Source organism: Talaromyces atroroseus (genome assembly GCF_001907595.1).
Source record: "Talaromyces atroroseus strain IBT 11181 chromosome Unknown scaffold_21, whole genome shotgun sequence".
In the NCBI taxonomy this organism is placed as follows: domain Eukaryota; kingdom Fungi; phylum Ascomycota; class Eurotiomycetes; order Eurotiales; family Trichocomaceae; genus Talaromyces; species Talaromyces atroroseus.
Genome location: NW_017971453.1, coordinates 136,054 through 151,840, shown reverse-complemented (window position 1 = coordinate 151,840; position 15,787 = coordinate 136,054). Strand labels below are relative to the sequence as shown.

At 27.8% G+C, this 15,787-nt stretch overlaps 1 protein-coding gene across 1 annotated transcript, besides 7 other annotated features; it reads right to left on the bottom strand.

Annotated features, from left to right (window-relative positions):
* Window positions 1-1,574: 1,574 nt before the first annotated feature.
* UA08_09379 (hypothetical protein) lies at window positions 1,575-3,526 on the bottom strand (the record flags this gene model as incomplete). The annotated part of the gene is made up of 6 exons (XM_020265307.1): window positions 1,575-1,768; window positions 1,842-1,943; window positions 2,000-2,283; window positions 2,345-2,466; window positions 2,534-2,868; window positions 2,944-3,526. The coding sequence occupies 6 exons, from the start codon at window positions 3,524-3,526 to the stop codon at window positions 1,575-1,577; spliced, it is 1,620 nt and encodes a 539-aa protein (XP_020115491.1).
* Window positions 3,527-5,039: 1,513 nt separating this feature from the next.
* Window positions 5,040-6,165: a repeat region (Identified by RepeatMasker using a combination of RepBase library and repeat library created with RepeatScout).
* Window positions 6,164-12,102: a repeat region (Identified by RepeatMasker using a combination of RepBase library and repeat library created with RepeatScout).
* Window positions 12,103-12,596: a repeat region (Identified by RepeatMasker using a combination of RepBase library and repeat library created with RepeatScout).
* Window positions 12,597-12,646: a repeat region (Identified by RepeatMasker using a combination of RepBase library and repeat library created with RepeatScout).
* A 548-nt stretch (window positions 12,647-13,194) lies between these two features.
* Window positions 13,195-13,641: a repeat region (Identified by RepeatMasker using a combination of RepBase library and repeat library created with RepeatScout).
* Window positions 13,632-14,173: a repeat region (Identified by RepeatMasker using a combination of RepBase library and repeat library created with RepeatScout).
* Window positions 14,088-15,787: part of a repeat region (Identified by RepeatMasker using a combination of RepBase library and repeat library created with RepeatScout) that runs on past the window's edge.

Sequence of the window (15,787 nt, the reverse complement as noted above, 5' to 3'; positions counted from 1 at the left end):
AGTGATTACAACCAGAGCAAATGTGCTATCCCGGCGACAAATTCTCCAAAGCAAACAGACTAGCGGTGCAATACAAGTAATTGACATCTAGTGTTATCTACCGTTGTGTCGGGGCGCCCGCCGCGACAGAATTGCTGCGATTGGCTGTCGCTTCCCGACATTGCGGGTAGCCCTAACGCCTTGAAGTCGCATTCTGCAGTCAGCTAGAGCCAAGTGGAACTATAATTCTTAGTTTCGCATATGTTCGGCATTTGGTTGCTTTGCATTTTGTCGTATGCAAGTTAGTCTTCTTGGGGGTGCCGCGATGCTAGTTTCAAGCCAGCTTCTCTTCCTTCACTACGAAATACGCAAAGCAACGGCTGACTTGTAGCACTTATACTGCTACTAAAATTGATGAACAGAAGCACAATCGTCATGACAGCCAGTCTATGATCGCCTTAGCTCGAGCCTTGTAGCGGCATTGACTAGTTAGCCCGTGACCAGTGGCATTGGCCCCTGGGGCCGTCAGCAGTCACGGATAGCTGCTTCAGATTTGTCCCCTGTTTTTACGGTGTACATTTCAGAAGCTCACACCGCACGAGTACTCTGTTTAATGGCGTTATCAAGCTTCAATAGTTGCCATAATTTCATAGGCAGAGAATCTATGAATAAATGTGTGTGTGTGGCCTCGCGATTGGCCGGGCATTCCCCACGGGAACGGGCCGATACGCTTCTTGGCTCTTTTATTTCAACACCCAAAGCTCGACTGCATCATGGAAGGATTGACGTGAGGCTTTCCTAGCGCAAGCCACAAGTGTTGCACTGCAGCATCACGGCACGGGCAAGGTAAGCAGCCGCCTCTCTACTAACTACGTAGTTAGGCTTTATATAAGTATGTCAACTGGACCAAGACGCGTACCGCTCCGATCGACCTTTCCACTTACCATCTTCAAATGCACGATGTGAAGTGTCGTACATAGTACACTATATACCTGGGAGTTGGGACATCCTAAATCCCAAGGTTTGATTGTCTTACTCGCAGAATCGCTCATTGGCCATTTTATGGCCTGTGCGACCGCTAGTTTAATCATCAATTATCTAGTGAATAACGCGAAGAACGCCAACATATCGCAAACAAACCTTGTAGAGTTAGGGGGGTTTGCCTCGTTTTAGCGTCTATTTTCGTGCTCAAAACATACATCATACGGCGTATAGCCTTGCACAGTTTCCTAACTCGTTTCCTCTCCGCTTTTGCTTCCAGCGGGATATGATATATTCACTATCAGTACCTAGGCATTGGCTTACTGGGCGGCGTTGCAATGACTACCTAAATACGGACTAAACTCTAAAACAAACCATTGAGTCGATCATCGTTGGTGACTTATCCACATTGCCAAGTGGCATACATACCTAATCTGGACAGGCTAGCAGCAAGTCTCTGAACTTTGAATTCAGTTGACAACTCTAGAGTGGTTCTTTGAGTCTGTAGTGACTAGTCCGCACTTCAGAACATAACTCTGATAAATAAGAGAGAGAAATTGAGATTAAGTAATCCAGGAAACTAATCAACATAGGGGACCAGCATGACAATCATTTTAATCTGAAACGCGCTCGGTAAAAAGAAGCTGCAGCTTCCCACACACCAAAGTAAACACGTCCTGCTGTCCCTGATAAAATGCCTCGTGGGTTTGGCCCTTTGCAAAAGAAACGTCATATCGAGAGAGAAGGTCAACCGTGACACGCCGGATCTCCATTAGTGCAAGCTGTTTGCCGGCGCATGAAAACGGTCCTGTTTTATGGTATCCATTCATCAGTCAAAGCCCGTCATATCTATATTTGATGGAGCTAGAATGAGACCCTACCAAGTCCAAATGGAATATAGACGGATGCATCCTTAATAAGGTCTTGCCTGTCCGTCCATCGCTGTGGAATGAACTGATTAGGCTGAGCAAAGCAACGTTCGTCTACGTGTTGATTAGCCAAGCAATCAAAGTAAGAGAGGGAATTAAAAATCTATTACCTCTAAACAGTGAATAAAGAGGCATCTGCACTAAACACTCGCCTGGAATATAGGTATCGTCGATCTGGACGCCTTTCTTGGGAGTCACACGCTGCATTCCCGAAGGTATAGCTGGATGCAAGCGCAATGTTTCCTCAATGGCGGCATTGAGTAATTTCATCTGGGACAACTCTTGATATGTCTTTTCCTTAACCGAGTCTATTTCAGACTGAAGCATGCGAGTAAATTCAGGTGAGCTGGCTAGCTCATAAAATAGATTGGTTAGAGTTGATGCCGTCGTGTCACTGGATTTATGTCAGATGTCAGCCTTGCTATATCTCTAGACACATACAACAGATAACTGACCTCCCAGCAATAACAGCCACGTTGACATCTCCATGGAAATGCAATCGGTCTTTCTCTGTCTTCGCTCCAGCCTGAAACTCTCTCGAAAGTTGTGTGAAGACATCCGGTTTCTCGGGCTCATTCTAACATTCGATTTTAGCAGAAATTACTTTCTTCCTGGGAAATACAATATCTATAAGTCAAAATTACCTTCGTTCGGATATCGACTTGCGCATTGAGCCATTTGCAATATGTTAGGTAGCTCTTGTTTAGTATAGGTATCTTCTTGAAAAGAGGGAGAATCCACATTGCATGAAGAAAAGGTCCCATGGATTGCATATCCTTATGCAAGGTTTCGAGCATGTAGGCATCCTTTCCAGTTACGAGCATTTCAAACGATTTTCCAAATGTCAAATCCCCCATGACATCGAAACTGTAGTAATTGAACCAGCGAGCCATGTCGATGGGCCGACTAACGTTCTCTGCAATCGCCGACAGTAGCTGCGCACTATATCTTGACACGCGATGCTCATAGTCACGGAGAGCTAGGTATTCATTGTTTTAGACAGAAGTCACTCTGATGGCACGATAAACATCTGAATCAAACGAAACACACGTACATCTGAAGCTGAAAGCACGATCCCACGCCTTACGACGTCGGGCATGCTCCAGTTTATTTCTTGTGGTATGAACCGATATGTATGGCTCACCGCCATCATAGAAGGGTCCTTTCGTTGTTTTCGACGCAGGACCATATATAAACGGTACAGCTCGCGGGTCTGCTATCGACAGTTCCCGGGGACCTAGACGCATGTAGTCGCCATACTTTCGGTGTAATTTTCCCACTTCTTCGAATTTGTTAAGCCTCTTGGCCGGCAGGAAACTGGCATATAAAGCTGTTACGGCAGCAGCAAGGGGGCCTGGAAATTTGCGTAGACGGTGGAAAAATACACGGTATACGATGATGCTTCCGTAGAGACCGACGAAGTGGCATGAAAGAAGTTGGAAAGCACTCTGATCTTTTACACCCGTCACCAACTCAGCGAGATTTTTCACATTCAGAATAGTGAAAACCACTAGATAAGAAATCAAAATATTGGGTGCACTGCCGTCCCATTCTCCGTGTCTGAACAGCGTAACATGCGCCGCAACACCGGTTGCTGCACTGTAAAGCCACGGGGGGGAAGGGATAATTGATGACATATTTATAATTCCTGACATTTCAGATCAAGGTCGATAAAAGAAAAATTGCTGGTAGGTTTGCATAGAATCTGAAAGGAGGGGAAGAGCAATCTATCTCATCTAAATTCTTGGAGCACATTCTAGCCTGGGGAGAAGCAGGCTTATATAGCTTCCTGACGATCAGACAATTTCTACAGGCATTCGAAAGTTGTCAGACAATTGGCTGCTTTCCTGATCCTCTTTTCGAATCATTCATGTTACTCAGAGGTAAACTCAAAGTGTTAAGGCCTTGCAAAAGCTATTTCCGATATGCCAAGTTGAGATCTCATTGCTTTTTCTATACTATATAGTTCGTATCGTGAACCCCACGAACTATGCAAGAAGTGGAGCTACATAGGTAATCGATCTCACAGATTAGTCCGGAGTAAGATCCGAGTGATGCCGAAAGTATTAGTTAGTGCGTAATTGTTTTTTTGCGAGGTACCAAAAAGTTGGGGTTAGGGATTACTTGTCACATCGCACAATACCAAGTCCAGGGCTCCGGGACTCTCGGCTTGATCAATCACTGGATGCGCTTTCAGCACTGATCGACTGCTTTCTTGTTTCGGTATAGAACTGTCCTACCTTATTCAAATCCTTTCGCATCGTATCTCTGATGATGCGTACACCGTCTTTTAGATGCATGTTTTTGAAGACCGGTTCGCGACATGTATGAAAGCCTTTGCCTGTTGTAGAAAAAGATACACAAGGTATTTCCGTCTTTGTCATTTCAAAGTAGACCGCATGATGTCCAGGGAATTTCGAGAAGTCGCTCATCCGACGTTGGCTGTGTCACGTAATACCAAATCTCAACCGCACTTTCAAGAGTGACTTGAGGGTATGTGGTTAGGCTTCCCAGTAACATGAAATTCTGTGAGCAAGATGTGTCCATAAACGGTAGGTTGTGCTAGAACTTGGTCTAGCCTCTGGTCTTTCCAGGTTTTCAAAAGCCCCGTAGATACCGCTTCCGAAGACTCCGGTACAAAGTATTCGTCGAGAACGTGTCGAGAAGTACGCAGCCTGTCAACCATCAGCTGGTGAACTTTGTCCAATCTTCTTAATGGGGATTTTCGGATGTTTGGTTATGCGAGGATTAAGTGTTCCGAGCAGAATCATATGTATGTGTCACATAACAGTCACATTGACAAGGGCTTAAAGCCACTGTACTTCTTCGTGACTCGTCAGAGAGCACTAAATAGAAGAACGAACATTCTATTTTTAAATCTATTTGAATGTGTTTTTATTAGTAGCCTGAAGACTCATCATTGCTAGCGACATTTGAAATCACGGTAGTGGCATGTGAACAATCCACACAAATGCGACTTTGGCCTTTGTTCTTTTCATTTTTCCTTTGTTTGAAAAAGTTGTTTGGGCGTGTTGAAACGTGTACACAGAAATAGCATCTACATGCATTAGTCGCAATCTCGATGCAGACGGTGGCACAATCTAATGCTGCTAGTGTCTACTCCGGCGCGTACTCAGACACAGCCATTGTACGGCAGCCTATTCGTATAACCTTGCCAAAATTTATAATATATTAAAATATAATAATACTATAGAAAACAAAATAATATCTATATAACTTACTTACAGCGAGAGCTAATCTATTTATAGATTAATCTACATATATATAGAATTATATAATCTAATTTTATTTCTATATAAAGTCCTTTAATAACTTTAAAATTTATTAACATTATAAATACTCTTATAGATTTTTAGCATATCAAGATATCTCAATTTATAGACTTACTAAGGCCTAATCTAACTTCTTTAGATCTATTAATTTATCTTTCTTTATCTTTTTTATAATCCACTAAAAATTCTCCTCCACTAAATAGAGTAAGCAATATAATATAATTATCTTATTTTAATTAAATTATATTTAGCTTATTAACTTAAAATTAGATTTTAATTTAATTAATTAATTTAAAATACCAAAAATCACTGGTTATTAAGTAATAAATAAGATAATAGATAATTCTTATAATTATATTCTATCTAATTAATAAGATTATTTTTAGATAATCCTTTTTTGAAAGTTAATATATAAATAGAACTCTTTTCTTACTTACACTATTTATTAAAGAAGTAGATATCTATTCTAGATAGTTAGATTAAAAAAAGAGTTTTAAGATATAAGAATTTTAGAATTTTTTTTACAATAATATCTTCTTAGATAACTCTTTTTAAAAACTAATATATAAACAAAATCTTTTTCTTACTTATTCTATCTATTAAAGAAATAGACATTTATTCTAAATAAGTTAAAAAAAAGATTTTAAGATATAAGAATTTTAGAACTCTTTTTATAATAATATTCTAAATAATAAAGAGATTGATAATTAAAAACTGCAATAGTAAAATAAATTTTAATAATATAAAACCTAAAAATCTTGTTAATAATCTTTCTAGATTATTAAAAAATAATCTTAAAATTTTAGATTTATCCTTAGATAGTAAATTATCTAGTCTATCACTAAGTAATAAATTAGATAATAAGATAAATCTTAAGAAGAAGTCTATAGAAAAGATAATAATAGTTTAGAAAAATATTATTTATAAGTTTTTATTATCTTTAAATTTGATTTTTCACTAACATAAAAAATAATAAAAAAAATGTCGGAAACTTCGGTTAATTACCGTCGAGTATAGCTAGGATAGCTATTAACAGGCGAAGTTAATAGGCTTCTGGTATACGAAAATTATAAAGAAACAAGTGAAGTCTTTAAACAAGATAGAATATCCTAATCAATAGAAGATCATATATTCAAGTTATCTCAGTTAATTCAAGATGATAGAAGAAAACTAAATACATAGTAAATGAGCATCCTTATATAGTTTTCCTCTATTATAACTAATATAGCAATAGCTCTATTCGCTCTATTCTAACTAATATAGTCAATATAGCGACGGCTTTACTGGCTTTATTGCCCTAATCTTAAGACTTTATAGATAATCCTTTATTCTAATATATATTAATCTTATAGTGATTAATCTGATCTATTAGCTATAATATTCTAATTCTCTGACAATCCCCTCCTCTGAAAGCTGATGTCTCGACAGCTCAATAAATAGCTTGTGTCCCTTGAAGTATAAATAATTAATCTTAACTTTCTAAATATTTTAAATATGTAATTTTATAATTTTATACTAACTATATCTTTAAAGTAAAACATTAATAAAAATAATTTTATACTATAAATCAAGCAATCTGATATAGAATTGCTTTTATCTTATCTTTATTACTCTTTATTAAATAAGACTTATATAAAATTAGAAATATTATTATACTATAGTAAATATATATAAAATGATTACTATAAATGTATTTCAATAGCTTTATTAGATCTTATATAGAAAAAGCTTCTTCACACTTAAGAGCATTTAGAAGAGGATAGTGATAAAGTAAATACTAAAATTAAGATCCTTCTAGTAAAATATACCTATCTTAATAAATAATAGAAATTATTATAAAAGTGTGCTGGTTAATTCATCCAATCTAATATTAAAGATATTAAAAAATTAGAAAGGTTGGAAAAAGCAGAAGAAGAGGTAAAAGCAAAATAAGTGAAAGAATAATAAGAGGCTGAAGAGCTTCTGGCTATTATTTTATAAAATAATAATCTTATCTTTAATACCAACTTTAATCCTTCTATCTTTCTTAATTATATTTCTATCTCTATTCTTAAATTTTTTTAGGACAATTCAAATATTTAATAGGTTCCTATATATCTTCTTTAGGTCTATATTCTTTCTATCTTATAAGATAATAGATATATCTTTTTTCTAACTTATATTATAATATTCTTTTAATTTTATATTCCTTATTATTTGCTACTTCATCTTTATTTATTAGATTAATAGTTGATTTTAATAATAAAATATGAAATATTAGATGTATTTGCATTCTTGCTAGTAGTTAGAGTTTATAATTATTATTAATAAGTCTTTTTTTAATAATAAATGGCCTAAATTTAACTGTATCAAATTTATTATTTAATCTTATACTTTTAATATTAAAATTTTTTGATTCTGGCATTTATTATAAAAAATAAACTCTCTTTCTTTTTTTAAGTGCTAGCACATCTTTATATTTCTTATTATAATATTTCTTCATTCTTATTTCTGTTTATTTAATATCTTTTAACAGGTTACTATATATTAATTATATATATATTACTTAGATATTTACTTTATTTAATGCTTCTTCTTATTTGATGTTTTTTCAACTCATTCTTAGAATTCTTTCTAGGTTGGTAAAATATAATATTTGTCCTATTAATACATTTATAGTATTATTTATTATAAACTAGATAATTAATAGTAACTCTATCTAATTATCTTAATTCTAATCTAAGTAATATCTTAGATATTATTTAACTACTTAAATCATTTATTTAGTCTAACTATTAGTTTATTAATAATATATAATTAATAGATTATATTTTATTTCATAATTTTTTATAATTATCTGTTAAAATTTAAATATAAATAACTTATCCTTATTAGATATAATTTTACTTAATAATCTAAATATTATAAACATTTCTTATAATATTAGTATTATGTATTATTATACTATTAAATTCTTTAATATTAGTTTTAGAATAATATATTTTATAAGCTTATCTATAATAATAATAGCTTTAATATATATAATTCCTAAAATAAGATTCTTTAATTTTAGTAAGCCTTATATAAAATCTATTATAATTTTCTACCATACTTTTATTAATATTTCTAGAATCTGTATTTTTCTATATAGTTAGTGGTTAATTGGTTTATTATAATTATAACTATCATATTTCTTAATATAGTCTTTAACTAATTTTCTTATTCTTAAAAAATAATATATTTATTATATCTTTTCCACTATTTAATTAATTCTGTGATATCCTTTAATTGGCAAATTATAATTCATTTAAATGACTTCTATAATTATTAAAAATAATATCAATATTAATCCTCTCTAAATAGCTAATCTATTCTTAATTACTACTTTATTATTATATAATACTATCTACAGTATCTTGTTATTTCTAATAGCTTCTACTATCTTTTTATAAAAACCTATACTTTCTATTATAATTATTATTGCTAGTATTACTTTATTATTATAATAAATTCCATCTTTGTCTTTTACTAATATATTTATTTATAACTATTATATCCCAATCACATAATTAGCTCTTCTACTTAACACATTAATAATAATATTTTCTTTTCCTTTAATATATTCAATTCAAAACTTAAACCTTAATAGATATTTTAATCATCTAACTTATTTGCTAATAAGCTCTTTTATTATTATAAAGTATTTTAGATTATAATAGTCACTTTTTATAATTATTTTTTCTTTAACTCCTTATAAGTAGTATCTTTATTATTTAAATACTTTAACTACTATAAGTAGTTCTTTATTATAAATATTATAATTCCTTTCTACAATAGTAAATTACCTAGAATAGAAAGCAACAGATCTCAATTTTCCATCATCTCTTAATTATTCTAAAACAATTTCTAATACATATCCTAATACATCTAGTTAAATTATATTCAGTTTTTCCTAATTATAAAATATAAAAATTAATACTTTTCTAACTAATTCCTTAACTTTCTCAAATACTTATTATTATCATTCTATCTAATTAAATTCTTAATCTTTTCTTAATAGTTCAGTAATTAGTTATATTATTTCTATATAATTTTTCAAATATCTTCTAATATATCCTATTACATCTAGAAACTGCTATATTTTATTAACACTTATTAAGATAGACCAATCAAATATTGCATTTTTCTTTTCTAATTAAATCTTCAATCCTTCTAGCATATAAACTATTCCTAGATAATTAATAGTTATAATGTCAAATTTATACTTCTTAATCTTAAGTATTAATCCTTCATTTATAAGTACTATTATAATTAGTTATATATATTCTTTATATTTTTTTAGATTTTATAAATATATAATGATATTATCAAAATAAACTATAATAAATTTGTTCAAATATTTCTATAGAATATATATTATATATTATACAAATTATGCTAGTAGATTCTTTAAACCTATTAATATAACTACCTATTTAAATAGTCCTTTATTCATAAAGAAAGCTATTTTCTAAATATCATCTTCAGCTATTTGTAGATTATAATAACCTTATTAAATATCAAAGACTATTATAATCTTTACTCCCTACAAGAAATCTCTTTTTTATTCTTAATAAGGCGCCTTATTTATATTATCTATTATTCTATTATTTAGTGCTCTATAATTAATAACTATTTACTTAATTATATCTTTCTTATTAATAAATATTAACCATACTAATACTTTTCTATATCCTAGTCATATATATATTGCTTTATAAAATTTATTAGTAAACTTATTCTTAAATTCTAATTTATCTCTTGATTTATAATATTACTTAACTAAGAATAATATAAATCTTTTTTTTAGTTTAATTTATACTTTAAATTCTTTATTATATATTAATAATTACTATTCCTTTTTTATAAATAATTCAATAAACTTATAATATTTCTTAGACAACTTTACTAAAACTTCTATAAGTTCTTTTTTATATAACTCTTTTAGTTTCAGTTTTATTCTCTATATCTTTTCTATAATTCTTATTTTTTCAATTATTCATGCTTATTAGATTATCCTAATTTCTTTCATTTTATTGTTTCTAATTTTCATTTTGTTTTTATCACTCAGATTCTTCTAACTATTTTATAGTTTCTCTTTTACTTTATTTTCATTATTGATATATATAATATCTTCAGTAAATATCACCTTCTATTTCTATTTACCTGCTTTTCATCCTGATCCTTCAATAACCAGTAGCATACCGAGGCTTTACTCTAATTCCTTATATAGCTAAGCAATTTCTTTAATCTTCTTCTTGATAATCCTTATTCATAATACTATATTATCAACTGCCACCATTCCATTTGTCCAGTCAATTACCAAGTTCTGCGTTCATAATCATATCATTCCAAATATGATATTATAGTATTCTCTTAATACTAGTACAATATTAAGTATAACTATTATAGCATATTATCCTAATCTTACAATAATATTTAGTGCTTATTTCTTATAGCCTTAACTGATTGTTTCTCCACTAATTAAGATAATCATTACCCATTTATTTATCTATATAATAGATATTTTAGCTTCTTTTACAAATTCTTCTCTAATATAATTATAGGCTGCTCCTAAATCTAACAAGATTCTCATATCTTTTTCATTGATTTTTACTAATATCACAACCATTTGACTGACTGCTTTTAGTTTTATAATTATTATAATAAATTCTATTATAATTATGTGTTTTTCTTAAAATTATTACCTTTATTTAAAAAATTTCTTTATGTTAATTACATGTTATTCATATAACCCTTTTATCTAGCATTCTATTATTATAAGATTATTATAATAAAAATATACTAATTCTTCATAAATATATTAATATTCTAATCATTCTTATAGATATTCTAGTTTTGGTTCCAGAATAATGGATAAGGTGTTTAGAAACCATCCTAATATTATCTTTAATCTAATATAAAGTTTACATAAATTATCATAGCATATTATCTAATAAACTTTGTAATATAAATTTCCTCTAATTAATAGATAATGATGATAAGAATAATTTCTCATATATTTATTTTATTCATTACAAAAGTATATTCCTCTTTTATATAAAATATACTTATACATTATTACTAGAGGTAAATACATTTATCTATGCTTTTAATATATATAATATGTCTATTTATTATATTTTTTATATTTCTTAATATAATTCTTTTATTTCTATTAAGACTCTTCCTAGTAGATTATATTGGTAGATATATAATTATATAAATTATCTTTCTAAAGGTTTATAGCATTCTTCTATACTTCTATTTTTATTTTATCCTTAATAGGGTTTTTTATTTATTCTTAATATAAGTCCTTATAGATTATTATCCTTAATCCATCATTTTATAATATTAGTTAAGTATAAAGTAATTCTTCTAAAGGGGAATCTTTTCTAATACTTTCTATACTAAATTCTTCTTCTATCTCTTCTTCACTAGGATGACCTTTTCTTCTAGATAATTCTTAAATATAGCTTATCTAATTAATTTATTCTTTATAACTATAAAATTAGTATCTTATTCTTATATTAATACTTACTTATTTTATCTATTCAATACTTCTTCTAAGACTAAATCTCTCTTGTTTTTCTTCTTATACACTTTAATATTATATCTTATTTTTACTTAAATCATCAAGCATTCTTTTTAACTATATTAGCATATTTTCTTTATCTGCTTGCTTTATCTATTCTACTTAAATCTTTTCATAATTCATTATTTATTCTAGTTATTGTTCTTTATCTTTAACTAACTATTTTAACTCTTTATTAGAATCAATCTTATTATTAATTATTCTATTAACTTTACTAATATTAACTAAAACCAGTAAGATTATAATTACAATCTACTCCTTTAAACCTAAAATGACTAGTTTTTAGTTCTTTTTTAACTTTTAGCATTTATCTATAAAATAACCTAATTTTCCATAATTAAAATAAGCTTTATCTTTTCTTAGCTTATCTTTTTCTTCTTTAAATAAAATTATATTCAACTATATAACTATATCTCTATCACAATCTTATAATAGATTTTATTATATTATCTAGTTTATTTCAAACTACAAGAATCTTTTATATTTTTTCTATTATTAAAACTCTTATTTCTTCTGTTTAATTTTAAATAGTTTATTATTAATCTTAACTATCATCTTAATAAAATTGTCAATATCTATTAATTAATCTATCTTAATCAATTCTATCTGAACTTTTTTCTTTAGTATATTTTTAAATATAACAATCTACACTCTATTATTATATCCTAATAATATTATTATCTTTCAGAATTCTATTATTAGTTTCTAGACTAATCTAATTTATTATAAATATCTTAATTTTTATTTAACAGTATATATTTCATTAATATTTTTAAATAACTATATAAGTTATTTCTTAAAGCTAATATAACTTATAAATATCTTAACAGTAATTATATTTTAGTTTTTTTATACTAAATTATAAAAGTTATCTATTATTGGCTATACCCAATCAGCTATATTATTAGTAAGGCAAATTATAATAAAGATTATCTTGTTATAGTCTTATTTAATCTTATTAGTCTTTATATATATGTTTATATTTACTAAAAATGACTTAAGTTTAAAATGTGTTCTATTAAATTTTATTAATTTAAATAGCTTAATCTTATTAATAACTAGTAGTAAATTTAATATTATCTAAGCTTCTAATTATTTAATATAGTTCTTTTATTTAATTTCTTCTTATTTAAGTTATTTAGAATATTCCCTAAGCTAATTTATCTGATTATCCTTAACCCTTAGCTTATTTTTAAATTACTATATATATTTGATTATTTAGTTAAACTATTTTTTAAGAGTAATATAGCAGGCTAGTATCTTATTATTCTTATTATAATATATTACTATTATACGTTATTGCTGTCTTGCTATAGCTTAAACTACTTATTATAGTTATTATTTTAAGATAGATAGACTATTATTATCTATTATCTTAAATATTCAGATAAAAACTTTGTCTTTTATATTAAGAGTCTTAAATTATTAGAAACTTTAGTTAATTATTATTAAATATAATTAGGATAGCTATTAATAGATGAAGTTAATAGGCTTTTAGTATATAAAAGTTATAAAGAAATAAATGAAGTCTTTAAATAAGATAGAATATCTTAATTAATAGAAGATTATATACTTAAATTATCTTAGTTAATTCAAGATAATAAAAGAAAACTAAATATATAATAAATAAATATTCTTATATAGTTTTTTTTTATTATAGCCAACATAATAATGGCTCTATTTACTCTATTCTAACCAACATAGTCAACATAGCAACAGCTCTGCTGGCTCTATTGCCCTAACCCTAAGGCTTCGCGGGTAATCCTTTGTTCCGATGTGCATTAGTCTTGTAGTGACTAACCTGATCCATTGGCTGTGATGTTCTGATTCTCTGACAAAAAATTTTTAAGAATCTAAATAAGAACATTTTAGTCCTATAGTAATATTTTAAATTTATATTTGATGAAAAATAGAAAACTTAATTATAGAATTTAAACTTTCTTCTTTATTAGAAAGAATTATAGAATTACTGGTTTTTTAAGTAGAAAAAGTAATATTATAATCCTAATATTAAGCAGGTTCTTTTAGTTATGTGTATTAAAGTGGAGGATTTTAATGAGAAATATGTTGATAAAAATAGTTAGAATAATATTTATTATTATATATATTTTATATACTAAATCTTATAAAAGAATCTTAATCATATAGATGGGCTTTTTAGATTTTATTTTATGGGTCTTAATAAGGCTGAATACTATTTTTAGGCTGTTATAAAATATATTTAATATAAGTTTGTATTATTCTAGTAATATAAGCTTTTAGACAGTTATATATTACTATATAAGAAAACTTATAAGAGGAAAGATTATCTTATTAAGTTTACTTTTTATAAGTTAAAAAAATAATCTAAAAAAGATTCTATATAGAATCTTATTTTAGTGTCGGAAACTTCGGTTGGATTACCGTCGAGTATAGCTAGGATAGCTATTAACGGGCGAAGTTAATAGGCTTCTAAGGTCGAAAGGTCTTGGTAGATGAAAGAAATAAGAATAAGGCTATGAATATCTTGATTAATAGAAGATTGTATACTCAAGTTATTATAGTTAATTTAAGATGATAGAAGAAAATTAAATATATGGTAAATGAGCGTCCTTATATAGTTTTCCTTTATTATAGCTATTATAGCTATTTCCTTTTATTAGACTCTAATGAGTCTGATTATATTTATTATAGCTATATACTAATAACTAGCTTTGATGGTTATAATAATCCTAATCCTAATATATCCTAGCTTTGCTTGTGGTATCTTTGGATAATCTTTTATTTCCATGCATTAGTATTTTATGTTTATTGGCTATAATATTTTAATTCTCTGATAATCTTCTCTTCTGAAGGCTGGCGTCTTGACAGTTTAATAAATAGCCTATATCCCTTAAAGTGTAGATAACTAATTCTAACTTCCTAAATATTCTAAATGTGCGATATTGTGGTTTCGCACTAACTATATCTTTAAAGAAAAATATCTTTAAGAAGAATCTTTTTTCAAGAATTGAATCTACCAAAATTATTCTTATGATTTCTTGCTTTTATTGCGCTAATCTTAGAAAATTATGCATAAAATCTAAAATTTTAAAACGTTATAGTGAGTATATTTGTGTAAATAATTATTATTATATCGACATGTTGTCTTCTGATCTTGTCTAGAAAAAACTGGTTAAGACATAAGATAAGATTTGTTTTTAATAAAAAGAGGCTTATTTAAAGCTCTTAGAAGTAGTAGTTTATCTGGAGTAACTTAAAAAATAAGATAGCCTTTTTTAAAAGTATGTAGGTGAATTCATTTAAATAGATATAAAGGATGTTAAAGAACTAGAAAGGCTAGAAAAAATAAAAAAAAAGGTAAAAATAAAATAAGTAAAAGAATAATAAAAGGCTGAAGAGCTTCTAACTACTATTTTTACTTTATAAAATAATAATCTTATCTTTAATATTAATTTTAATCTTTCTATCTTTCTTAACTATACTTCTATCTTTATTCTTAAATCTTTTTAAGGTAATTCAAGTACTTAATAGATTTCTATATATCTTCTTTAGGTCTATATTCTTTCCATCTTATAAGATAGTAGATATATCCTTTTTCTAATTTATGCTGTAGTATTCTTTTAACTTTATATTTTTTATTATCTACTACTTTATCTTTATTTATTAGATTAATTATTAGTTCTAATAATAAGATATAAAATATTAAATATATTTATATTCTTGCTAGTAGCTAGAGTTTATAATTATTATTTATAAGTTTTTCTTTAATAGCGAATGGTCTAAATTTAACTGTATTAAATTTATCATTTAGTCTTATACTTTTGATATTAAAATTTTTTAATTCTAATATTTATTATAAAAAGTAAACTCTCTCTCTCTTTTTAAATACTAGCGCGTCCTTATACTTCTTATTATAATATCTCTTTATTCTTATTTCTGCTTATTTAATATCTTTTAATAAATTGCTATGCATTAGTTGTATATATATTACTTAGATATTTACTTCATTT